This window comes from Anabrus simplex, chromosome 1 (assembly GCF_040414725.1).
Source record: "Anabrus simplex isolate iqAnaSimp1 chromosome 1, ASM4041472v1, whole genome shotgun sequence".
Taxonomy (NCBI): Eukaryota; Metazoa; Arthropoda; class Insecta; order Orthoptera; family Tettigoniidae; genus Anabrus; species Anabrus simplex.
Window position 1 is genome coordinate 827756031 of NC_090265.1, and position 27940 is coordinate 827783970.

The 27940-nt window shown below is 41.9% G+C and overlaps 1 protein-coding gene across 1 annotated transcript in view; it reads left to right on the plus strand.

Moving 5' to 3' along the window:
• The window catches only part of LOC136857585 (pyrimidodiazepine synthase-like), a 79658-nt gene extending 52112 nt beyond the window's left edge, over window positions 1-27546 (plus strand). Inside the window, exons 3-5 of the mRNA XM_067136363.2 lie at window positions 16564-16696; window positions 24386-24501; window positions 27210-27546. Coding sequence (XP_066992464.2) covers window positions 16564-16696; window positions 24386-24501; window positions 27210-27332 — 372 coding nt within the window. The 3' untranslated portion in view covers window positions 27333-27546. The remainder of the gene's footprint in view (window positions 1-16563; window positions 16697-24385; window positions 24502-27209) is intronic.
• Window positions 27547-27940: the final 394 nt, after the last annotated feature.

Sequence of the window (27940 nt, forward strand, 5' to 3'; positions counted from 1 at the left end):
GAAGTGAACACTTCAAAACTATCTAACACAAAATATAATTATGTTACATGTCATATACTTGCAGTTAGAACACAAAATACGCTAATTCTCGTAGATTTTTATTGTGTGGTACTTTTCAGTTTTCTGGGTGGAGACCGGATTTTCTCGAACACGTTTTGCAGTGGTCAACTGTTTCCTTTCTACCACCTTACTTGTTCCTGTTTGGACAGGCAGCAGTCTTTATGTTATTTTCTAGGTAGGTTGTTCATGATGTGCAGTTTACCATTCAAATGTTTTCCTCGATTCTGAACATTGGTTAGAGAGGGACAGGGAATTATTTCACAGAGCAAGTTGGCCGTGCGGTTTTGGCCGCGCAGCTGTGAGCTTATTGTACTCATACTGGGTAATTTAGGGCAACTATTACATAATTCGGTTTTACAAACAGATGTATAGATGGAATTGTTGGATGAGAACCTCCAGAAGTCACTTCCCAGGCTTGAAGTCTCGTCCTCCCTACTTTCATTGCGTCATCGGCTGAACTCATAAAGCATACGGGCAATGGAATGTTCGAAAAGAAAATAGGCACTACATAAAATATAACGAAAGTAGGATTCTCTATAATATGAGAGGGATACACTAATATTATTAAATGAGAAGAATCTTCGTTGAAATATATTTGCTAAACATTTTATTATACTGATAAAATCACACAAGATGGTGCCATATTACAACACATAAACAAAGAAACACTCAAGACTGATGCAAAAATTATATATATAATATGCCTTAATGTCCTTGTAGTTTATTCACAGTTGTAGTTGGTCCTTGGCATACACTAATACGTGGATTTATTTATCTATAACAGTGATACTAAATGGCATATATTAGTTTAATAAGCTGATCGAAATGGATATTAAATGGCATCCATCCTCTTGATTAATTGATTATCATTAATCATCATTAATTCATCATGTATTAAATTAATTATTAGTCATGATTTGGAATGGATTCGTATCACAAGTACATCTACTTTACACACGAGATTGCATCGCCGCATATCAAACACATGGTCTATTTGACCATGTCAGTTATATATTACACTGAACACATACGTGTATCCTGGGTTTACCTAAGAAATTATATTCAAAGAAAAATCAGCCAACGCTGGAATCGAACCCATCACCATAGAACACTTTGGGTATAATAAAACACGTAAACACATTACATAGGAAAAAAATATCAAACATATAGCACACAATACATCTCGAAGATTATGGCTTCATCAAGCCATAGTATCAGGTTAAATTCTTCGTTCCAACATGAGTCGAACTCAGGTACTCCAGCTTCCAAGGTAAAAAATTTAAAACTCCTATCACGAGCTAATTTAATACATAAAAATGGGAAGGGGTCTATCCTTCGCAAAATCGGAAAATTATCCGCGTTACTCATAGCGTATCATTAGAATGGAATTGAGACTGTATTGGCAAATGAAAGGTATCCTGCAGGTAAACATTAAGCTTGTTGAGAATAACACAATCTCCCTCAGACCCTACAAGTCCTCACGTCGTAAATCTGTCAATTATGACAATGGTGGTGTGTCCAGCTCTGTTGCTACAAAAACACATTGAACTCGTCATTTCTTTCTTTCTTTCTTTCTTTCTTTCTTTCTTTCTTTCTTTCTTTCTTTCTTTCTTTCTTTTTTCTTTCCTTCTTTTATATATCATCTCGTCTTGTTCTCAAGTACGCATTCATTTGAGAGCCATCACTTATTATTCATTATCTGACTATATATTCAGCCTAATTCAATATATCACAACAACCATAATTATTATAATCTTTTATCATTCCAACATCTCAAAATTTCACAAGCTTTACCTTCCATATCATACCACTGCATCTCAAATCAGTTCTATTAATTTACAGAGAAGACTCCATTCTTACAGGTTATTTAATTCTTCTCGCATATCTATATAATTCACATAATACCTCGTTTTGGGACATCTTCAATGATCATCTATTATGATACGGGATTTATAAATACCTGAATCACCTTGAAGCAAACATATAGTTTATATTCTAACTACTGCTGCTGCTGCTGCTTGTTGTTTTAAGGAGGCTAACATCGAAGGTCATCGGCCCCATTCTAACTACTATGAAAATCTTTACCAGATAGTAACATTACGAAGAAGTTATAAGTTTAGCTAAATCGCTATTCTTCCCAAAATATGTGCTTCATATACACTAAGAATTTATGGGATCTATATAATAATTCATGCAAATAAACCTGCTAAATATCAATGATTATTCTTAAATCACCTGAAAACCCAAATTAAAATAATAAATAATCTTTTCCCAGTCACACGCGTATAGTGTTCCCTATATTTAATATTAATTACAACATTCTAATATTTACAAAATAAAAATTGCTACTGGCATGCAAATCTCGTGGTTTAATGTATTCAAATTAGGTGTACTTATCAAATGCTGGGTATGGTTTGCCGTCATCTCGAGGTACACCTTAGATTTTTACTCCGTCATGATAAGTGGTCTTCTCTTTGATAGTCCTTGGTTCCTCCTTATCCTCACACGATCCATGTCTCGAACTGTGGTCTTCTTAGTTGAGTCTCTGGACGTCCCTTGTAGAAATGACTGCAGGCACTTAGGCGCGATTCTTGTAGGCTCCAGATCTCGGGGTTCGACGACCACTCACGAACATACAGGCAAAATGGGAAATCAGTTATTAAACACTGTTTATGTACTTTCAAAGGAATCTACTGGTGATAAGATCCACTAATAACTTTAAATAGATTAATGCAAATAGTGGCAAGTTTGTAGAAATCACAGTTAATTTTCCCATTAATCACACAGTCTATCACCACGAATGTCCATGCAAACGCTAATTTTATCAGGAATAGTTCTTTAATTTTACTGAACGTCACTCACTCTTAAAATGCTTTAGATCGGTCACTATTAATTACTGAACGTAATTAGCTATCTCACTACATCTAAACAACCTGACACGTTTGCCCTTTCACTGATGATTGCATCATGAGCCGCAACTGACTGTCGTTGATATTTACAATATAAAATGTTGAGATAAGACTTCTATTCATCAATACTGTACATTATCTTGTACCACATGGCTTATTTCGCGATATTTTGCATCGCACTGATGTTTTTTTCTTCCTTGACACAACACTTCATATACTGATATCCCAAGTTCACTCCTAACGTGTGAGTACTGCGGCTACACAAATGACAATGGGATACTGTATCTAGGTCCCGGTTCTACTTATAGCATCCGGACAGAATGGTCAGGGGGGAGGTAAATCATGCCCTGCTGAAAATGAAGGTCCGGTAATCGGAATCTTTCAGCGACGTGAAAACAATCAAATTATAGCTTGTGACCTCTACTTTCTACTGATCACATATAAAACCAAAGCGATCAGTGGGTCATTCACAATCTCAAAAGCGTCCTTTTAGAAAATCACACGTCATGGTCCATCACGCAAGACCTCCCACTTTTTTCCACACGTTGTCAGATTTCAGCAGTCATCTTTAATCTGCGTACTACTGTATGACGAGCGTCATTACCGATCCACCATTCAAGTACTACATTTATATGCATCAACAATTAGCTTTAAATACATCGGTTCGAGTGAAACCTGACTCATAAATTTCCAAAAATTATCTCAGATGAAGGTGTTCTTCTTCTTCCTCTTTCTAGTAAATTATGGCGAAGTGGCACCAATGAATGCGGTATTGAATTAGTGGAGGACATTTATTTCTCAGGGGTTAACACCTTAACTGAGCCCAGTCTCCAACAACCTGCATTTCCACGCATAGCGTCATCTCTCCTTCTCGCTCACTCGAAAAGAGAGCGCGATTTCAAGGTTCAGCAGTAATGCGCTATCCTTTTCTTGATACAGCGCAGAAAACTGCCCCCTTCGGGCTGGCGTATCGCGAATCACATCCCGGTTCGGCATGTAGACTGCTAATCTTATATGTCACAGGATGTTGCGGAAAACGGCATACATAATTAACTAAACCTCCTAACATGCCTATGGCATGGTGATGAACGGTCACATCATACTCGGGAGATAGTGGGTTCGAGCCGCAATGTCGGCAGCCATGAAGGTGGTTTTCCGTGGTTTCCTACTTTCACACCTTAAGGGCATGAACGCTACCTTCCCACTCCTAGCCCTACCGGGCGAGTTGGCCGTGTGGTTAGGGGCGCGCGGCTGTGAGCTTGCATCTGGAAGATAGTGGGTTCGAATCCCACTGTCGGCAGCTATGATGATGGTTTTCCGTGGTTCCCCATTTTCACACCAGGCAAATGCTGGGGCTGTACATTGTTTAAGGCCACGGCCCCTTCCTTCCCACTCCTAGGCCTTTCCTATCCCATAGTGGCTAGAAGACCTATCTGAGTCTGTGCGACGTAAAGCAACTTAAAATAATAATAATAATAATAATAATAATAATAATAATAATAATAATAATAATAATAATAATAATTGTTGCCGTGTTTTGGTGGATCGCAGAGGTGAAAGAAGGTGCTGGGTAGAATGGGTCTAACTACAATATCAAAAATTAATTTAAAAATTTAAATAAAGGTTATATTTCTTTTCAAAAAACAAACTTAACCACTTTTCACTTAGTGAAATAACAATGACAAATTTGGGGATTAAAACAGAGAACCCCAGAATAGGGAATTTAACCGTTTTGGGCTTCAAGCTCTTAGTTTACACATTTACAATTTCAAAAGGTATTATTTATACAAAGATGGAAATCTCCCAATTTCAAGAGCACATGCTCCAAAAGTTACAATCTCTAGCTTTCCAGAGGCACTCCTCAATATTACTGTAGAATTTAGAAATCACAGAAAAGAGCTTACATGCTCCCACACTTCAACCAATTTCTTACAGCCTATTCAAGGCAACATTACATCGAAAATCTTATAAATTTCTGGCCTCTCTAGGTCGAACTTATACTTTGCAGTTTAATACACAGGCGTAACTAGTGCGCAATCTACTGGGCCTTCGCGGAAAAAAACAGGTTAAATTACTGGCCCGCACACAAAATGAATGGAGGCGTACACTTGCACTCCAAGACAATTAAAAATCCTAATTGGGCTTTCTGCCCGATGATACAGGGGCTAATCCCAAGCCACTGAGATTACACGAAAGAAGGTTACGTTAATGCATTACAGGAAAGAAGAACAGTTACGAAATCGTAGACACCTCAAACTAAGTTGAAGGGGAACGATAGAGGGTAACGCACTCTCTATCCCCGATTTATAGTTTTAAGAATTTATGAAATTTTACATTAGCCGAAATAAGGTTTACATTTTAGAAAACAGAAGATTACATAATTAGAAATTTGAACCTTCCCCTCGTATAAGTCTTGCGGAGGTAGCTACAGAAAAATACGATTGGTGGTCATTACCTTGGCTGCTGGTCTGCCTGGCGAAGAAAGAGGCGCTCCGCCTCCTGTCTTAACACACCCACACTCACGGCGATCAAGAGACAAGGTAGCCGGAAAGGCCGCAGCTTATATACGCGAGGGGACGGTTCTAGAGGGTTCCGGATACATCCTAACGATTTTATTTCCAGAATCAAAAGTTGCACCCAAAAAACCAACAAGAAGCCTGTGATAGGCTGAAAAATAATTACAGAAAATTCCTATTGGCCAGATTCAAAACTGGCGGAATAAGAAAGAAGTGTTGCAAACCTTGAAATATATAATAAAATAAATGAAAGTTAATTTACTTGAGAAAACCCATAAACACAACATTTCTTTCAATAATAAATTATTTTACCTTGCACCAGAGTGCCTGACCTCAGTTTTTGTAATGCCATCTATGGAGAAATGTCCAAACTTCTTGATGTACAGCAAAACAAACAAAATAAATCCGATCAGTTAAGGAAACTTAGAAATGACAAACTTCTCAATTATTCAGTAATGACATCTTCTAATTAATGTCCCAACTTCATAGAGTTCATTAAGGCGCTTCTCTTGAATGAGCGGAGTTGAGGTGTACCTCCCGGTACAATAATAATAATAATAATAATAATAATAATAATAATAATAATAATAATAATACCCAAAAGCTATGTCCACATTTTCGCTCTGCGCATGCGTGAAGAATTTCATTTTTAACTTCTTTCTCTTTCTCTTTCTCTTTCTTAATCCGTTTGGTTTTCTCCTCAGACTCAGCGATGGATACTACGTCTTCCGCCTCAAGGCCAGTGTCCTGGAGCATGAGAATTTAGACAACTGCGGAGGAGGACCAGTACCTCACCCAGACGACCTCATCTGCCTTGTGGGGGCATAGGCAGATTGCAAAGGATAGACAAGGAAGAGGGAAGGAAACGGCCGTGGCCTTAAGTTAGGTATCATCCCGCCATTTGCCTGGAGGAGAAGTGGGTAATCACGGAAAACCACTTCGAGGATGGCTGAGGTGGGATTCGGAACACCTTCTACTTAGCTGTCATCCCGAGGCTGAGTGGTCCCCGTTACAGCACTCGTACCACTTTTCAAATTTTTGTGGCAGAGCCTGGAATCGAACCCGGGCATCCGGGGGTGACAGCTAATCACACTAACCATTACACCGCAGAAGTGGGTCTCGATGATTTTATTATGGTATTTGTTGCTGTGCACGTGTTCGCAATTGCCTGGGGAAGGTCTGCAGAGGGGTACCATGCTGGTATTTATCTCCAGATAAAAACCCAAACCGCAGGAGACCATATCAAGGATGGCCAACTGTTGTATTCGAACTCGCCTGTCACTATTCCTTTTAATATGCTAATGTGGATCCGTGGTGCAGCTCTTCAGTTTCCAGGTTGAGGTCAGCGATGTATAATGCGACAGCTCCGATGCATTAGCGTCTAGGATGTTAATGAGCCTTTGAGAGACAAGACTCCGGCACCCTGATATTTTATCAAGACGTTAGAACTACATTTAACTCCGCAATCTAGTTGTCGGGAAATTTATATTCGCGAGTACCTGCCACTGGATTCCTGGAGCATAACGAAGACGCCACTACTCTCTTTCGGGCTGAGTAACTCAAAAGGTAGAGCACTGACATTCTGACCTGAAGTTGGCAGGATCCATCCCAGCCCAGTACGGTGGTACTGAAGGTACTCAAATACATCAGCTTCACGTCGGTAGATTTACTGGCACGTAAAAGAACTCCTGCGGAACAAAATTCTGCCACCTTAACGTCTCCGAAAACCTTAAAAGTAGTTAGTGGGACATAAAACCAATAACATTATTATTATTGTTGTTAAAGGGATTTCTGTGGTCGGGAGGGGTAAGGAAGCCTATGGGGTGAATGGCTGGACCGTGAACAAATCAGAGTGCAAGTTACCCTGAAAGATTCGAATCATTTTACTTTCGTTTCAGGGGGGAGACCCAGCTTAACACGGGGAAAATAGGCCAATATTCATTCGATTGTTATATATGCTACAAACGTTGTTGACAAATGCTGCACATATCCCAGTATTGATGGAAAAACTTTGACAACAGTTCAAAAAATCTTTGTTATCAGGGATGGCTATAGTAGCAAAGGCGCACAAAACAAATAGGAAGACGTTAAGCAAATAACTCAATCAATTCTTCTGTGGGTTCTTCTTGTTCCAATAGGCTTTCATTCTTTCCGAGAAGACTTGGTTACATTCTTCCGACCACTTTGGTCTGTACTGTTTTGTTGTGGTTGCTCTGATGTAGCCTCCCAATTGTTTACTTTGTGTCTAAATATCTTTCTAGAATGTCTGTTGAACTTATGTTTCCCTTTTTGAGGTCCTTACGAAGTTTCTTAAGCCAGGGTGTGGAATTCTTAAGTGAGATAATATAATCCACTATCCTTTTTGTCAATCGATTTTCTCGTAATCTAGCGAGATGACAGAAGGATTTCATTCGTCTTTTCCTAATGTCAGCTTCGACATTTGAGAACTTTTCTGTTGTTTTGATTGATTGTAACCGTCTTGGGTGTATCTTGCTTCTAAGATTTTCCTAATGATTCTTCCTCTCTTCTTTCTTGATTTCTTCAAGTTATTATTTTCTCTTGAGTGCCACTGTTTCATTTGTGTAAAGGACTGTTGGTTTTATGACTTTGTATGTCTTGACGTGGACTTTTTGTTGTGGATGTTTTGGACCAACCCTAATGCTTATTTAAGTTCTTGGAAACGAGTTTGTTGTGAGATCTTTTCAAGGCCTGTTGGTTCGATAAATTCTCCCAGGTATTTAAAGTAAGGGGCCCTGTCAATTGTACCATAATTTGTTCTCAGGCTCTTGATACTTGTATTTGAACATAAGAATTTAGTTTCCTCGAACGATATCTGTAGTCCCATCTTTTCCGCACTTTTTTTAAGTATCTCGGTGCTTTTTAACGGAACTCTTCTCATCCTCTGTTAGTATCGCCAGATCATCTGTAAAAGCGAGGTATGGTATGTAGAGGTTATCTTTGGGAAAGCCCAGTCGGATTGGCTTCCAAAGTTCACATTCTTGAATTCTTTCTCCCATTCTTCCATAATTTTGTCTAGGACGACGTTGAACAGATTATTATACCGGATATACACCTACTCCGTACATATAAACTCAGCGCCTTTTAGAAGGCCATCTGTAATATGAACCTTGAACTTTGTATCAGAAGAAGTTTCGAACTTTATCTTCAGGTGTCTCTACTGTCGACTTATATGCTCCCTCTGGTGGGAAGATGGTCAATTAATCTTTGAAGAAATTTGTAGTTCCTAGGTTTACAAAACTGAAATGTTTGTAGATTGTTTTTTATGTTCTAAGGTTACCAGCACTGGTATCTCTTCCTTCTTTATGAAATTATCAACCAGTCAGAAATTTTGGATATTTGTTAAATTAGCCAATCGGTATTGAGGGTGTGTACAGGGCTTCGGCCCAGAGAGTTCTGGAACCTTCCCCTACGTAATAAAAGCTGGGACCTTTTGGGCCATTTGTCTTTTCCATCGCTCCATTGAAGAGGTTTAGGGGGCAAGCCTTGCCCGTCGCCAGAAGGCTCACCAGCTCAAGGTAATGACAGACATCTTTTAATTATGCGATAGTTCCGAAAGCTGGCTTGAGGGGAAGGTTTCAACATTCTTTCTTAATGTAAATCTCAACATCATATTTTCAATGTAAATTTTCGAGCAAGTCTAAGGACTTTATTCTAACTTAGGGAATAAAGAGTGTTCTCCCACTTTTAATTCCCATTCAACTTGGTATTGGGGTGACTATGGTTTTGTATGCAAAATGTAAAACTTATCTCTTCTTTTGGAACCTAATATTTTCTCCATCTAGTCACCTCTGTAGTATAGGCTTAGCCTCTGTAGCTTCGGGCCATAAGCCCATATAGGGTTTTAAGAGTTTTAGAGTGTATTTTAAAAGGAGTGCAAGTGTTTTCCTCCTAGCATTTTGTTTGCGGCCGTATTCTTTAACAGTTTCTTTTGACCATTAAGGCCATTTAGAATGGGCGCTTTTGCCTCTGTTTAGTTTCGTATTACTCATAGTCTATTGTGGATCAGACTGTCGAGCAGAAAGACACTGAACTATGTTTTCTAGGTTTATCAATTATTTGGATAATAGAATTGTGCCTTGAAGAGGCTGGAAGGTTGTGAATGCTGGAGCTCAGCCTCCTAGAGAGTAATTGTGTGGAGCAAAGGTGCTCCTTGGAATAGTGTAACTTTTCAGCCACAAAACTCAAACCATTATTCCAACTATTTTCTCTATAGTACCTGATTGATTTAGGATTTCAAATCATTATTGTTACAAGATCTGACGAGCTCACCTTTTGTCTATCCAATTGTTACTTGGTGTTGTTCATCAAGATTTATATTTTTTTTAAAGGAAAGAGAGAAAATTTCGAATTTTAGATTTTTAAATTATACCTTGATCTTTTCTCTGTCCACCCATTCACCCCAGTACCTTCTTGCACCTCTCCGTTCCACAGAATCTCCGGAACAGTATTATTATTATTATTATTATTATTATTATTATTATTATTATTATTATTATTATTCCCTCTCCTTAAATAAGGTCCCATTCCGCACGAAGGCCTACACCTCCTTCTATCAGCAGTCGGTTTGTTCTCTCATTCATGTTCGATATTGCTCTCTTTACAGTTTTCATTACTGTGTGATTACCTCTTTAGATACGATTTTTCAAAACCCAAATTAAAAAAGAAATCCACGAAAACGTGAATTTCGTCCAAAATGAGGTATCAAGGTCCGCCTCTGTGGTGTAGTTTTTAGAGTGATTAGCTGCCACACCCGGAGGCGCGTGTTCGATTGCCGAATCTGCCACGAAATTTGAAAAGTTGTACGAGGACCGGAACGGGGTCTATTCAGCCTCCGGAGGTCGACTGAGTACAGGGTTTCGGTTCCCACCTCCGCCATCCTCGAAGTGGTTTTCCGTGGTTTCAACTCCTTATCCAGGCAAATGCCGGGATGGTATCTAACTTAAGGCCGCGGCCACTTCCCTCTTCCTACCCTTTCCATTCCAGTCTTCCCATCCTTCACAAAGCCCCTGTACAACATAGCAGGTGAGGCCGCCTGGGCGAGGTACTAGTTTTCCTCCCCATTTGTATCCCCGTCGAAAAGTCTCACGCTCCAGGAAACTGTCCTTGAGGAGGTAGAGGTGGGATACCTCGCTGAGTCCGTGGTAAAAACCAACCCTGGACGGCAAATCGATAAAATAATAATAATGAAGTGACAAGTATTTCTTCTGAGCCCATTTACTAAATACCAGGTGACTCTCGAACGCCGTACTTTCTACTCATAAATACCCCGCATGCACAAATGATGAATGGGATGTCTGCCAACTGATTTTCACAGGGGAACTACTGCCAGCGGGCAGGTTACGTCAAAATATGAAGAGATTATAAAAGGAGTGTTGCTCGCAGCATGTTACTCAGCGCTTCCGGTCTAATGCACCCCTTACATTAGTAAACATCGTTTTCGACCGCATAGTTCTAGGCTGGTATATGTTACAGCCGCACTGTATTTGCTGTCTGCATATCAACAATGGCTAGTGTGATCAGCAGCGACGAATACACAGACATTACTTGAAGCTGGACAATCTGGTCGGAATGCAACAGAAGTTCCAAACAGACGTATGCCTTCTACACACGTACTTCACCGAACAGTATTAGTTTTTGTTTCATACAAGCAACTCTTCCATCGAGTGGAATGTCTACACGTGTATAAATTAATAAGGTATTAGATTTCCTTTTCTGCATCTTTGGCGTGTCTACAAACAGTAGCGGCGATTAGGAGGTGGGGTGAGGAGGAACAGTCGCGCTCCCCCCCCCCCAACTTTGTGGAGTAAACATTACAATTTTATTCCACTTTAGCCATCTGGAACAAGGACTTATTTTAAAAAAGCTGTTTGTACAAACTTTGTTATCTTATCTGCTAATTACTTCGTTTATTTTCTATAATTATTAACATAATTATTGACGGAAATACGCACAAAATGCTGTTCGATGCGGCTAACCAATTTGTATAGCACTACGGCAAGTAGTGGACACTTTGGATGTGCTGTGAGGAAGGATAGTAGGGGTACATACTTTTTTTCCGAGATCGTGGCCACTGAGTTATAATTCACCCACTTGCTGCGCGCATTCATCAGTACGACAGTTTCTTTAGTGTCTGTTAGTTTCTTAGTGAGTATTCAAATACTAATTGATTTTTAATTGCATAACCATGCCGTAATTCTATTTAATTATACCGGGCGAGGTGGCCGTGGGGTTACGGGCGCGCAGCTCTAAGCTTGCACTCGGGAGATTGTAGTTTCGAATCCCACTGTCAGCAGCCCTGAAGATGGTTTTCCGCAGTTTCCCATTTACACACCAGGCAAGAGCTGGGGCTGTACCTTATTTAAGGCCACGGTCGCTTCCTTTCCACGCGTATCCCTTTCCTGTCTCATCGTCGCCATAAATCCTATCTATGTCGATGCGACGTAAAACCAATTGTAGAAAAAAATTCAGTTGTAATCGTATTTCAACGGGAGCTAATACCAACGTTCCTAAATTATTTCTTTGTGTTATGTTATTTATTAAGTAAATGCCCCGCAGTATGTTTGTGAGACCTGGTAAAAATTTTATTAAACAGCAATGAATCAAAATCTCCAAAAAAAATATTATTACGAATAATCCACAGGGAAGATTCATTACATTTACATATAAAATACCATAATACAAACGAAATAATTTAGTACGGTGAAAGTAAAGTTGGTATTCTCTCGCGTTGAAATTACAATTACAATTAAATATATCTCTTTTTACAATTGACTTTACGTCGCACCGACACAGATAGAACTTATGGGAAGGAAACGGCCGTGGCCCTAATTAAGGTACAGCCTCAGCATTTGCCTGGTATGAAAATGGGAAACCACAGAAAACTATCTTCAGGGCTGTCGACAGTGGGAATAGAAACCACTATCTCCCGAGTGCAAGCTCATAGCTGCGCGCCCGTCACCCCACGGCCAGATCGCCCGGTACCATTACATGGATGTTCGGCATGATTGTGCAATTAAAAATCATTTAGCATTTGAATACACACTAAGAAACTAACAGACAATAAAGAAACTGCCAGACTGACGAATGCGCGGCAAGCGGGTGAATTAAAGCTCAGTGGCCACGACCTCGGCAAAAAAATTTGCAGCCCTACTACCCTTCCCCACAGCACATGCAAAGTCTCCACTACTTGCCGTAACCCTCCCCCAAACCCCATTTCACTACAGCACTTGAAGTTCCTTGGCCTACCAAGCGACCGCTGCTCAGCCCGAAGGCCTGCAGATTACGAGGTGCCGTGTGGTCAGCATGACGAATCCTCTCGGTTGTTATTCTTGGTTTTCGAGACCGGGGCCGATATCTCACCGTCAGATAGCTCCTCAATTCTAATCACGTAGGCTGAGTGGACCTCGAACCAGCCCTCAGGTCCAGGTAAAACTCCCTGACGTGGCCGGGAATCGAACCCGGGCCTCCGGGTAAGAAGCACGCACGCTACCCCTACACCACGGGGCCACTTGACGCAGTGCTATACAATAAAGGAAAGATTTAGCATTTAAGACAACAAGGCTTGTACAAATAGCTTGTTTAAATTCCTAGTTCCAGCTGGCTAAATTGGAATAAAATGTAATATTTACTCTACAAAGTGGGGGTGGGAGCGACTGTCCCTCTCACTCCGCTCCCAACCGCCGCTACTGTTTGTAGACACGTCAAAGGTGCAGTAAATGAAATCGAATACCTTATTAATTTCTACACGTGTAGACATTCCACTCGATAAAAGAGTTGATTGTATGAAACAAAAACTAATACTGTTCGGCGAAATATGTGTGTAGAAGGCGTTTGGAGCTTCTGTTGCACTCCTACCAGGTTGTTCAGCTTAAAATAATGTCTGTGTATTCACCGCTGCCGATCACACTAGCCATTGCCGATATGCAGACAGCAAATATAGTGCGGCTGTACCATACACCAGCCTAGAACTATGCGGTCGAAAACGATGTTTACTAATGCAAGGGGTGCATTAGACCGGGAGCGCTGAATAACATGCTGCGAGCGACACTCCTTTTATAATCTCTTCATATTCAGACGTAACCTGCCCGCCGGCAGTAGTTCCCCTGTGAAAATCAGTTGGTAGACATCCCACTCATCACTTGTGCATACGGGGCATGTATAAGTAGAAAGTACGGCGTTCGAGAGCCACCTGGAATATTCTAAAATATTATGAAGCTTTAAAATGGCAAAACGTTGCACGTTAATTATACATACACGTGCTATTTAATGAATATCCGGTCTAGAAAACAAACTGCTCATGCGTCACCTCATAATTTGCAGGACTTCGGGCTGAACAGCAGTCGCTCGGTAGGACAAGACCCATTAGGCCTAATGCCATGGGTTTTTTATATAATGAATGTAGTAATTTAAATTAGGGTTGTCTGACTCCATGGATGAATGGTCGGCGTTGAGGCCTTCGGTTCAGATGGTCACGCGTTCGACGCCCGGCTGGGTCGGGGTCTTTAATCGCGTGTGATTAATTCTTCTGGCTCGGGGACTCGGTATTTGTGATTTGCCCAACACTCTCCAACACTCTCTTCTTCATATTCAGACAACACACCACAATACCAGCCAATACTTTTTGTAGGTCTATACCTTTAATATATGATCTAGCATCTTTTCTTTTATGTATTTATCAATTATTGTTTTAATTATAAATACATTGTCTGTGGCTCTCATTCCTTTCCTATGCGGCTCCATGCCTAAATGGTTAGTGTGTTGGCCTTTGGTCACAGGGGTCCCGGGTTCGATTCCAGGCAGGGTCGGGATTCTTTTTTGGTATTTGCTTTACGTCGCACCGACACAGATAGGTCTTATGGCGACGATGGGATAGGAAAGGCCTAGCAATTGGAAGGAAGCGGCCGTGGCCTTAATTAAGGTACAACCCCGGCATTTGCCTGGTGTGAAAATGGGAAACCACGGAAAACCATCTTCAAGGCTGCCGACAGTGGGGCTCGAACCCACTATCTCCCGATTACTGGATACTGGCCGCACTTAAGCGACTGCAGCTATCGAGCTCGGTGGTCGGGAATTTTTACCTTAGGCCTAATTGGTTAATTTCGCTGGCACGGGGGCTGGATGTATGTGTCGTCTTCATCATCATTTCATCCTCATCACGACGCGCAGGTCGCCTACAGGAGTCAAATCAAAAGACCTGCATCTGGCGAGCCGAACTTGTCCTCTGACACTCCCGGCACTAAAAGCCATACGCCATTTCCATTTCATTTCATTACTCTCCAGAATCCCGACTGGTATACGTAGATTACAGAGTAATCCTCTGCCAAATTTTAGTTTCTTTTTCTTTTCTCTTTTTTTTTTTTTTTTTTTTTTTTTTGCTAATATGCCGGTATAGCCAATATCTTACTCAGTGTATCCAGAAAAATAATACCTCCGTAATTATTTGTATTCAATCTGTTTCCCTTCCTTTTGTATGTAGGACATATAATTCCTTCGTACCAAATTTTTGGGAATTTCCTACCATCAAAAATGTTGTTAAATATTTTAGTTATTGTTATATATTTTTTTACAAGTTGCTTTACGTCGCACCGGTACAGATAGGTCTTATGGCGACGATGGAACAGAAAGGGACTAGGAGTGGGAAGGAAACAGCCGTGCCTTAATTAAGGTAAGGTGTGAAAATGGGAAACCACACAAAACCATCTTCAGGACTGCCGACAATGGGGTTCGAATCCCACTATCTCCCGAACACTGGATACTGGCCGCAATTGAACGACTGCAGCGATCGTGCTAGGTAGTTATTTTATGTCCAGCATCTATCTGTTATTACCTAACTCCTTCCGAAATTCATACGTAATTCCGCCAATAGCACCTTATTGACCTTCCTTACCCTTTTTTCAATGTCTCCAATACTTTATCCATGGTTATTGGATCGTCCAGTACGGGCATGGTGTTCCCCATATGTCCCTGTATACCAATCTCAGTTTTATTAATTTACTACTCGTCCTTACCCCTAGCAGCCCCTTAAAGTACATAATCCACTCCTCCTCGCGTATGTTTACTTGGTTTCTACCTTTATTTTCGTTACCGATTATGTTCTAAACTTTAGTTTCGTTTTCTTTCCAATACTTAATTAAAAATTGTACCTCTTTTTTTCGCCAAGTCCTTCTCTTCTCACTTATTAAATCTTCTTCTTCTTCTTCTTCTTCTTCTTCTTAATCTGCTTACTCTCCAGGGTTGGTTTTATCCTCGGACTCAGCGAGAGATCCAACCTCTACCGCCTCAAGGGCAGTGTCCAGGAGCCTGAGGCATTTGGTCGGGGGAGACAACTGGGGAGAATGACCAGTACCTCGCCCAGGCGACCTCACCTGCTATGCTGAACAGGGGCCTTGGTGGGGGATGAGAAGATTGGACGGGATAGACAAGGAAGAGGGAAGGAAGCTTTTGTAGCTTTAAGTTAGGTACCATCCCGGCATTGCCTGGAGGAGAAGTGGGAAACCACGGAAAACCACTTCCAGGATGGCTCAGGTGGGAATAGAAACCACCTCTACTCAGTTGACCTACCGATGCTGAGTGGACCCCGTTCCAGCCCCCGTACCACTTTTCAAATTTCGTGGCAGAGCCGGGAATCGAACCCGGGCCTCTGGGAGTGGCAGTTAATCGCACTAACCACTACACCACAGAGGCGGACCAATTCCTTTCTTAATCTACAGAAATCTATCCGTAGCTCCTATGATCCTTCACTGCTGTACGCTTTTAATGCCGTTATCAATTCAGATTTTTTTTTTTACATTCATCATTATACCAGGGGTTTTGTTTGTTTTCCCTTTACTTACCATCATTTATCTAGCAGCTATTACTATCGATCTTTCAATCATATTTTCAATGCCTACCTTCAGAATTTCAGATGTTCCCAACCCAACCCCTCGTAATACTCTCTAAATATTCATCTCTATGTTCCTCATTCCATCTATACCTCACCAACTGTGTCTGTATCAAAGAATCAACATATTCAACTGTATATAAAATTTCAGAAAACTATGAAGCTGCTTTGTTTACAGGTCATGAGTGCCACCGTTAACGCGTTACTCGACAAGGACAAGCAACCACTAGAATATTACCTGGCTCAGGCCTATGACACCCTTGAAGAATTTGAAACAGAATTGGCTTGCCGTGGTACTACCTTCTTTGGTGGTAAGTGTCGGTTTACATTTTTCTCGGCATGTGCTTATGGGCTCGTTCTAACTTAACCTGAACTTTGGGTATAATTTTTCCACCTAATTTCTTTTTCTTTTTTTTTTTCAGTTTGAGAATTTACTTTAAATGTTGTCGTCACAAACCCCCGCTCACATTACAGACGACTTGCCTAGTATTGTTCTAAGGAACAGCGAAATATAATTTTATAAGTACCGTTTTTTACAAGTCGCACCGTCACAGATAGGTCTTACGGCGACGATGGGATAGGAAAGGCCTAGGAATGTGAAGGAAGCGGCCGTGGCCTTAAGGTACAGCCCCAGCATTTGCCTGGTGTGAAAATGGGAAACCACGTAATACCATCTTCAGGGCTGCCGACAGTGGGGTTCAAATCCACTATCTCCCGGATGCAAGTTTACAGCTGCGTGTCCCTAACCGCACGGCCAACTCGCCCGGATTTTATAAGTACCATTTTCAGCAAAGGTAAGATTGCAGTACTTGTGTTTTCCACCCCAACTTGGTGTTCCTTGTTGCGTTTTGACAGTCAATGTTTCTACGCGTGTTTAGTTTATGGCTGTCAGGAGGAGATGGGTGCCTACTCGATGTTTGGTGAGTAGCTGTGGAGTATCGGAGTTAAATTCGAAGGCCCAGTCAGGAAAACTATCGAAGACTGCACGGATTAATCAATATGTATAAAATAAGAGTTTTGTCTGTACATTGTTCAGAATTTTAAAAAGTATCTCTGCATCGGTCGTGTCCACAGCAACAAGGAAATGCACTTTTTAAATTTTTCTTCATGTCTGTCTGTCTGTCTGTCTGTCTGTCTGTCTGTCTGTCTGTCTGTCTGTCTGTCTGTCTGTCTGTCTGTCTGTTCGGACATCATGAGAAAATGGCTAAAGAGAATTTGATGAAAATCGGTGTGTAAAGTTAGGGAATTATGCACTACAATCTAGGCTATACATAATTTTATTCACGCTGAGTTAAATTGTAGTTTAGGGGAAGGCCTAAAATGTAATTCTCAAATATCTATGTTATTAATGGTCCTATCGATAAACACTACACCGAGCTCGATAGCTGCAGTCGCTTAAGTGCGGCCAGTATCCAGTAATCGGGAGATAGTGGGTTCGAGTCCCACTGTCGGCAGCCTTGAAGATGGTTTTCCGTGGTTTCCCATTTTCACACCAGGCAAATGCCGGGGCTGTACCATAATTAAGGCCACGGCCGCTTCCTTCCAACTCCTAGGCCTTTCCTATCCCATCGTCGCCATAAGACCTATCTGTGTCAGTGCGACGTAAAGCAAATAGAAAAAAAAAGATAAACACTACACAACTAAAGTTATAAAGAATTAAATTTCCGAGCAGTTATGTCTTATACATTTTTACCGTACCAGCTATGATAAAGATATTTGTGAATTTCGATTTTTGTGGTTAAGTCCATATCAATGCCCAAGGCAAGTTCAATAAAGAAGAAGAATAGATCTCTTTCTCCTTGATTTCCGAAGTTTATAGCCCTTTCTAAAAGTATCCTCCCCATAGAGGTTTCTAATGGTTAGACTGATTCTTTCACAGCACGAAAGCTTGTTATCATGTCTGCCATAGTTGCAACAGATAGCAGTACATACTGTTTTCTAACCCCCATAACAGGACTTGCGATTACGAAGGCGTGCGAGAGTAACATTGAGCTAGACGCAGGGCCTCTCAAACGCCCAAAATATTGCGCGTGCAAACCGAGGCGCAGAAGCTCTGTGCACTGTGCATCGGCCCGACTCGGCTTGACTCGGATGGTGTAGTGTGCTGAGAGCGACGAAGCGCTCGGTGATAGACGGCTTGTTTGTCAGTGAAATAGATAAGCGCAAGACAACAACATCATAATGGAGCAACCTGTTTCGAAGAAAGCAAAGACTTTCGAAAGTCCATTTCAATCGAACTGGGAACTTAGGTATTTTTTCTCAGTCGTGACGATAAAGCCAAATGCTTAATCTGTAGGACAATAATTACGAGATCATCAAAAAGATCTATTTTTAATACAAAGGCCTTGCTTGAATTCTACGAGAATTTGTCGAAGGAAGATTTTCCTAAGCTGCATCGAGAAGCAGCTAAGTTTATTTCAATGTTTGGTTCCACATGCAATGTGAAAGATTATTTTTTTCTGTTTTGACTTGTATGAAAACTAGATTGCGTGCGAGTATTTATGATTGTTATTTAAAGTACGCTCTTAGAATTGCTGTCAGCCAGACACTACTGGTATAATTGCAAAGAAAAATGAAAAGAAGAACTAGAGAATATAAATTACTGCTCAAACCAAATTGAAAGAAGAGTGTTTTAACACCGGTAACATTGTCCCATACAACAGTGTGTGTCCGCTCACCGCACATAAATATTTCGCAGTGAGGGAAGAATCTTTTTTCTTTTTTTTTTTTTTTTGTTTGCTAGTTGCTTTACGTCGCACCGACACAGATAGGTCTTATGGCGACGATGGGACAGGAAAGGGCTAGGAGTGGGAAGGAAGCGGCCGTGGCCTTAATTAAGGTACAGCCCAGCATTCGCCTGGTGTGAAAATGGGAAACCACGTAAAACCATCTTCAGGGCTGCCGATAGTGGGGTTCGAACCTACTATCTCCCGAATTCTGGATACTAGCCACACTTAAGCGACTGCAGCTACCGAGCTCAGTAAAGAGGGGAGAATCAGTGGGGAGAGAGGCAGAACGGGTGAGTCAGGTGTAGGGAAAGAGGAGTAGGAGTTTGCACTCTGGTCAACCTAATGAAGCCGTCTCCTGCACCTTGCGCCGTGCAATGCACTGGCGCATGCACTGTGCATGGTGCAAAAGACGACTTCGCTTGGTTGACCAGAGTGCAGACCCCCACTCCTCGATTTGGAGCAATAGCGCTGTCTCTCTCTTTCCCCGCGACTGTCTCGCTCGCTCTCCCTTTCTCCCTCTTCCTCACTTGCTCCGTAGCGCTCCAAATCCGAGCCGAGTTGAGCCGAGTTAAGCCGAGCTTAGCCGAGTAGCCCAGAGACGAAGCGTTGGTCCGAGCTGAGCCGAGCGGGACCGATGCACAGTGCACGGAGCTCTTGCGCCTCGATTCGCACGCGTGAGATTTTGGGCGTTTGAGAGGCCCTGTGCTAGAGTATAGCACAGATATCCGACCCATTTGAAATTTAAAACCCCCTTCCACCGGGACGAGGAGTATGGTTAGAGTTGCTGGTACCGGTGCAATTTAATGTTGCTCACCCCGCCGTTTAGTGGAAATATACTATTTAGTTGAAAATGTATAATGAAATATGTGTTTTGGTGGTTTTCTATAAGTTATTAGTGATAAAATAAAGTTGAGATGTGTAAAAAGGACGGACGTTGGCCACCCATCCAGTGAATGACCACGCCCACTGTTGATAAGTCGGTTAGTGAATTTAATTAATAATTGAAATGTATTATTAAGTGCAGGTAAATGGATCAAGGCATGTAGCTCGCCTGAGTGTATGGCTGACACAGATATTAGTGTTTCAGATATGTGGTGGAGTGGGGGTGGTCACCCATCCAATTACTAACCACGCCCAATGTTTACCTTTGTTGGGTAAGGGCATTTATGTCCACGCTCCAGGACACTGCCCTTGAGGTGGTAGAGGTGGGATTCCTCGCTGAGCCCGAGGGAAAAAGCAACCCTGGAGGGTAAGCAGATTAAGAAAGAAAGAAAGAAGGAAAGAGAGAAAGAAAGAAAGAAAGAAAAAAGAAAGAAAGAAAGAAAGGGCATTTAACTGTTTTTTTCGCAGTGACTGCACATTTATTGAACTGTTGTGTTTAAGGTTTAATGAGAGTGTGCAGATGTTAATTTGGAAAAACAGCATAATAATGCGACAATTGCATTGCACCGTGCCTCGTTCCAAGACCAGTGTCTCATCTTTTAGATGCAATGGCGTTGGTAACGATTATTATTTTCATATTGGTAATATTTTGTATTTGTGGTGTTAAGGATGGGCGGTGGCTAGAAGTGTGGAGAAGGCATTAGAGGGTAGCCCTAAGCATAGGAAGTGACAGCTTTCATGAGTTTCTTGGTAAGTCTTGGTGGAAGTTGATTGGGGATTGGGGAGAGGGAACTTGGCTAGAGGTTTTCAGGGTCCCCAGCTTCTCAATCAAATGAGGGGGCCCTGAATTTGGTATAATTGGCTTTTTAGGAGATTAAGAAGTACACAGATATCCGTTTATGAAATGCCAGATATCCTGGCGTCTTCTTCATGTTGGCCGACGTCCCCTCGCACTTATCTCTCCCCTCACCAAAGTACGGGCGAAGAGCTCGCCTGCCAAGGAGGTGCGTATCAGACGAGTGTCCAGTCACGGACTAGGCGCAGCTCGAATGAACTGAAAGCCAGGACGAGTATATTACGGATAGATGGACTTAGCAAGAGTCTCAACATTCATAAGGGCGCTGTGAATATTAAGTAATTAATTGCAATTTGATATAAACTGGAGTTTGGAAACCTCCACTGTGCTGACTAATGGTAATTGGAGAACTACTAGTACGTCTCGTCTGGATGTTATGAAAGGCGCTACTCATACGGTTAGCCCACTGAGGAAACTACCTCACTCATCACATATCGTACGTTTCATTACGGCACCGCCATCGGTTTTTGAGGTTTCCCTATGACCGGTGGTGCTTTGTGAGGATCCAACTAGCCTCTGGGATGAAAACTAAACAGACAACTGAACTGAAGTAGAGTGTCCCTACAAAATGCTTGCCTTGGAGATTCTAGACATGTTTGTGATATGTCTGGGTGGTGAGAACTCTTGTTTCGAACTGTAACTGCATCATTCTTATCTTATTTCCGCTGCATTACTGTGGTTTTTTGAGGGCTGGAAAGATATTAGTGGTAACACTATCGTCACATTGCCTAGAAACATCTGAATGCGCTAACGACGCGGCGCATGGAAGGTTTGATGGTGGTGGTGATTATTGTTTAAAGAGGAAAGTGTTCTTTTTTTTTTTTACAATTTGCTTTACGTCGCACGACACAGGACGATGGGATAGGAAATGGCTAGAAGTGGGAAGGAAGCGGCCGTGGCCTTAATTAAGGTACAGCCCCGGCATTTGTCTGGTGTGAACATGGGAAACCAGGGGGATTCGAACCACTATCTCCCGAATGGAAGTTCGCAACTGCGCGACCCTAACCAGCAGGGCCAACTCGCTCGGTAAGATGATGTACAACTAGGCAAGCCATCCTCTATTGACACTAATCAGAGTGAAAAGATGGAAGTGTCCCAACACTTCGAAAAATTAAGTATCGGCCACTCCCTAGGACTGGACGCATAATACCGTCGGGGTCGAAAAATCAAGAGTTGAGCGTGGGATATCGGATAAGATAGATGAAAGTAAGGAGCCTGGAACATGTAAGTGGAAGCAATGCCGGATTCAGCTAGGGGAACTGTGATCACGAAACCACGCTCGGATGTTCAGATCCCCTGGTCCCCCTTTTAGTCGCCTCTTACGACAATCGAGGATACCGTGGATGTTGTTCTACCGCCCACACCCACACGAGGGCAACATCTCCGTCCTACACTGCACAGGAAATGGCCCCTCTTCCAAACGCATCCGCCCATTGACCTGCATTGCTGTTGTGCTGTACGTTACTCGTGAGAAGGAATAGTTGGAGGTGGAAAGACCTAGAACATCCACTCTATTCAGTAGCGGCGATTGGGAATTAGAAGTGGAGGAGGGGGCACAGCCAAAAGTACCCGGGTATGAGCGATATAGCGATTGGGTTTGGGGATTAGACATCTTTTTTTTTTTTTTTTTTTTTTTAAGTAGATACAAAATTGTAAGTTGTTGATTCTCTCTGAGCGAATTTCGACAGAGACGTTGATAGTCTACCAACTTAAGTGCGGTAATAATCGGTGTGTTTGACTACACACTATGAAAGTAACAGACACTAGATAGAACTACACAGACACATTACTGAGTGAGACTGCCAGACTGACCAAACCGCGCGGCAAGCGGATGAATCGTACTTGTGTCCATACCCTTCGATAAAATACTGTATACCCCTGCTACACATGCTACACATGGCTGCGCGGGTCTCCACCACTTGCTATGGCGCTGTACAAGTCGGTTAGCTGCGACGAACGATATTTTGTGGGTATTTCCTCTAAGTATCCTTCTTAATAATTAAAGAAATTAAACACACCAGGGTTTATTACTTTTTTATAATTCCTAGTTGCAGGCGGCTAAAATGAAATACAAATTTTAGTTTTTCTCCCCCTAATCGCCGCCACTCACCCTATTCGCCGGATACCGTATGAATCCCTGTCACTTCAATCTGTCCCCCAGACTAAAGGAACCCCTCCAAGGGAGGTTTTTCAGTACTCGAGACTCCATAATTCAAGCACTGTCGCAGACATCAACAAAGGCGGCACTGCTACTGGTATCCATACATCTGGCAACAGGCGTAACATGTTACAGGAGGAAGCCTGGCCTGTAGAGATTATGATGGTTCTACAATGAAATGAAATGACGTATGGCTTTCAGTGCCGGGAGTGTCCGAGGACATGTTCCGCTCGCCAGGTGCAGGTCTTTCGATTTGACTCCCGTAGGCGACCTGCGCGTCATGATGAGGATGAAATGATGATGATGATGAAGACGACACATACACCCAGCCCCCGTGCCAGAGAAATTAACCAATGGTGGTTAAAATTCCCGACCCTGCCGGGAATCGAACCCGGGACCCCTGTGACCAAAGGCCAGCACGCTAACCATTTAGCCATGAAGCCGCACGGTTCTACAATAACTGGTATCGTATATATATGTTGCAATTACACTTTTGTTTTGTTTTTTTCCTAATGTTGGAACACTCCGCGAAATATTCAGGAATTAACTCATTATCTAAGAGAACGACGTTTCCGAAAGGTTATTGACAAATTTTACGTAATTTCCCCCCTGCACTTGACGTTTTGCCGATTTTACGACGCCTGAACGTTAGTTTAATGATGCCTTCATTTATCGAAAGATTATTTATTTGAAACTGTTACGTGATTGTCACAGTTTTTTTTTTTTTCACTATTTGCTTTACGTCGCACCAACACAGCCAGATCTTACGGCGACGATGGGATAGGAAAGGGAAGGAAGCGGCCGTGGGCTTAATTAAGGTACAGCCCCAGCATTTACCTGGTGTGAAAATAGGAAACCACGGAAACCCACTTTCAGGGCTGCCGACAGTGGGGTTCGAATTCTTTATCCCCCAAATGCTAGCTCACAGCTGTTCGACGCTAACCACACGGGCAAATCGTCCGGTCATATATGAGGAGTATCTGTTCAAAGGTGCTATTTCCACTTCTAAAAATAAATCACTATTTCGTCCACTTGCGTAACAGTAGTTGAATATTATCGATTGCCATGAGCGATCCAGACCAGAAAGATGTAATTCCTTAAAAGTTGTACCAAACCCAATCGTGGGTACGTTCCATTTGCCTTTTATGTTACGTTTCTTGCACCTTTCCCATAACTTTCTTAAGGTGGAAATAGCGCCTTTTGAACAGGCAGTCCTGATAAGGTTTTGTAATTCGAATTCATCCTCTAATAACAGATGTGTTTTCAGGGATGTATTTTTTTTTTTCCTTCGGAACTGTTAAAGGTTTGACGAGGATGAATTGCTTCATCTTCTTAAATTTTGCCTTATGATTAATAATACTACCTTCTCTTTCAGGTGAGAAGCCTGGCATGGTGGATTTGATGATTTGGCCATGGGCAGAACTTTCCAAGATACCAGCTCTTCTGCGCAACGAAACGTCCAAGTTCCCAAAGGAAAAATTTCCGAAGCTGGTAAGTATGGAAGTGAAATAATAGGAGTCTTCATAGAAAAAATAAAATTGTGTTTGTATGGGCCTTGATTGCGGTTGCAGGTGTCTCGTATTATACAGGATTTCCCCTATCTGAGGGTCTGAAGTACTGTCCCGATTTAACAGTATACGGGACGCCCCTTTTTTTTACCAAATTTAAACAACTCATTTCTGCCATGGTTAAAATTATCTATTTACAGTACCATTTACCAATCCTGCATTCCAGATCCTTATTTTTCATGTAAGGATTCTACACTATGGGTGATTTTTTTCTCTAAAGTTAATTTAGATACTGTACCACATATACTACTTATCGTATGCTCTAAGTACACTTGCTTCGAATGCATATGTTGAAAGAGTTTTTGAATTCTCAGAAACAAATCGAATGATGAAAGAAATAGATGTTCGGCAACAATGATAAAGTCAGAAATTCAAGTCTCGCTTAATTTTTATCATGGTTGTCAAAAATTTCATGACGTGATAAGAGAGATTCAGCATTATTGAAAAAAGGCTAAAAGTCAGAAATGCAGTCGCTTAAGTGCGGCGAGTATCCAGTAATCGGGAGATAGTGGGTTCGATCCCCACTGTCGGTAGCCCTGCAGATGGTTTTCCGTGGTTTCCCATTTCCACACCAGGCAAATGCCGGGGCTGTACCTTAATTAAGGCCACGGCCGCTTCCTTCCAATTCCCAGGCCTTTCCTATCCCATCGTCGCCATAAGACCTATCTGTGTCGGTGCGACTTAAATCAAATAGCAAAATAAGTCAGAAAAAATATTTCCCTCTTAATCTGTTTACCCTCCAGAGTTGCATTTTCCCTTGAATTCAGCGAGGGATTCCACCTCTACCGCCTCAAGGTCAGTGTCCTGGAACATGAGGCATAGGGTCGGGGGATACAACTAAGGAAGAGGACCAGTACCTCACCCAGGCTGCCTCGCCTGCTATGCTGGACAAGGACCTTGTGGGTAGATCTAAATATTGGAAGGGATAGACAAGGAAGTGGGAAGGAAGCGGCGGTACCCTTAAGTCAGGTATCATCCTGGCATTTGCCTGGAGGAGAAATGGGAAACCACGGAAAACCACTTCGAGGCTGGCTGAGGAGGGAATCGACCCCCCTCTACTCAGTTGACCTCCCGAGGCTGAATGGGCCCCGTACCAGTCCTCGAGCCACTTTCGAAATCTCTACTTTTCAAATTTCGTGCCAGAGCCGGAAACGAACCCGGGCCTCCGGGGGTGGTAGCTAATCACAGTAACCACTACACCACAAAAGGTGGACGTGAAGAAAAATGTGAATTTTAAACTTTTTAGTGTGTAGAAAAGGAAACAGCAAAATACTGTAATAACGTTTGTGCCTACAATGTAATTACAGTACAGTAAATTATGTGTCAGTGTTTTCTTGACTAAATGTCATTATGTCGTGTCGACATGACCTGTCCCTTATTGGCAGTTCGAAAACCTGGCAACCCTAGCATTGATGCTTCTTGACGTTTACAATTCACGCAGTTATAAAGAAATAATAGCAATGGTATTGTTTTTTACGCCCCACTAACTACTTCTGAAGGTTTTCGGGGACGCCAAGGTGCCGGAATTTTGTACGTGCCAGTACCGACACGAGGCTGACGTATTTGAGCACTCACAAATATGACCGGACTGAGCCAGGATCAAACCTGCTAAGACCGTCTGAGCCACCCAGCCCGGCAGAAATAAAGTACAATGAGCGGTACATTCATGAAATATTATAGGTAGTACTATTTTTTTTAAATATTTTGTTTTACGTCACACTGACACAGACAGGCCTTATGACGACGATGGGATAGGACAGGAATTGGAAGGAAGCGGCCGTGGCCTGAGTTGAGGTACAGCCACAGCATTTGACTGGCATGAAAATGGGAAAGCACGGAAAACCATCTTCAGGGTTGCTAAGCGTGGGCCTCAGGCCTGCTTTCTCCGGAATGGGACAAATGTTATTACAGTATTTTGCTGTTTCCTTTTCTACATACAAAGTTTAAAACCCATAATTTTCTTCACGTATACTACTCTGGAGTAATACTCTTCCTCGTGACGACATGTTTGCAATATTATCTATACTAATCTATGAAGAGGTAAAGTTTGTTTTATGTAATGGATAATCTCAGTTACTGCTGGAACTATTCTAAAAATTATTTCACTAACAGGAATATATATTTTCTCTGAATGCTATAGGCTATATTTTATTTTCAAAACAGTTCGAAGGGCTAGGCAAATATAGGCGAAATATCGAATTAGTCATACAAGAACGAGACAAAGCTCATTTTAAGCCCCTTGACGCAAAGAACAAAACTCGGTAAGCCCTGCGGACCCAAAAACCATGTTTTAAGGCCCTAAATCCAATCGTTATTGAGATATTGGTACCACACTACCCCTGCTCTAGGAATCGGATAAAGAAATGAACTGCCGTAACCATGGCAACATCAGCTGCAGTATGCGATCGCTAGCAAGGTTATACAGATAGATTTAGGCATGGATAACATTCGTGTTGAGATAGTGTCATTATGAAGATATTTTAGTCCAATTCGTGTGTCGAATATATATTAGAAGGGATCGATAATCATAATGTGCCTAATTTAGAGTCATCAGCGATCAGGTCACAATATGAATATTGTGAATAATATACAAGTTTTACTTATTTACAATGGTGATACTTTTCTTTTCAGATTGCTTTGAAGCGAGCTATGCAGGAATTGGATCCTGTGAAGGATACTATCATCGATACAAAAACTCGCCTTAAGTTCTTGTCTGGCTACCTTGCTGGCAATGCATCCTATGACGATCTGTAAGCAGTGTACTTGACAGGATGCACCCCAGCTAAACGTCTATTATGCTTTAAGAATGAATATTTCAGAGATATTGTATCTTGAAGGTTGTGACCAATAATTATAATGACAATATTCTATCACAGAATGTCATTCTCACTGAATATTTCATATACATACAACAGTCCAGCTTTATTTGTGTTTCTATGAAATTACTGTAAATAAATTAATATCCAAATCCCAACTATTTCTGTTATTCATTCTCAATACCTAAAAATCCCTATGCCTTCTCTATCCTAAACAAACGCGTAGAGTGGTCTTCATTACCGGTGGTGGTGATTAACGTCTTAAGAGGAAGTACAACTGGGCACCCATCCTCTATTCACATTAATCGGAGGTAAAAGGGAAGAGGTTTGACACTTCGAAGAATGAAGGTATGCCTGTCTGCCAAAGAAAGACAAGGGTCACGGAGGGTGTGAAAATAAAAGATTCCCCAGGCCTCGAAACCTAACCCCTTGTGGGCGGGGTCGGTAGATTAACACCCTCAGTATTCCCTGCCTGGCGTAAGAGGCGACTAACAGGGGCCCAGGGTCTCTCAATTTTGGACTAAGGATTGGCGATCACGGAGTCCT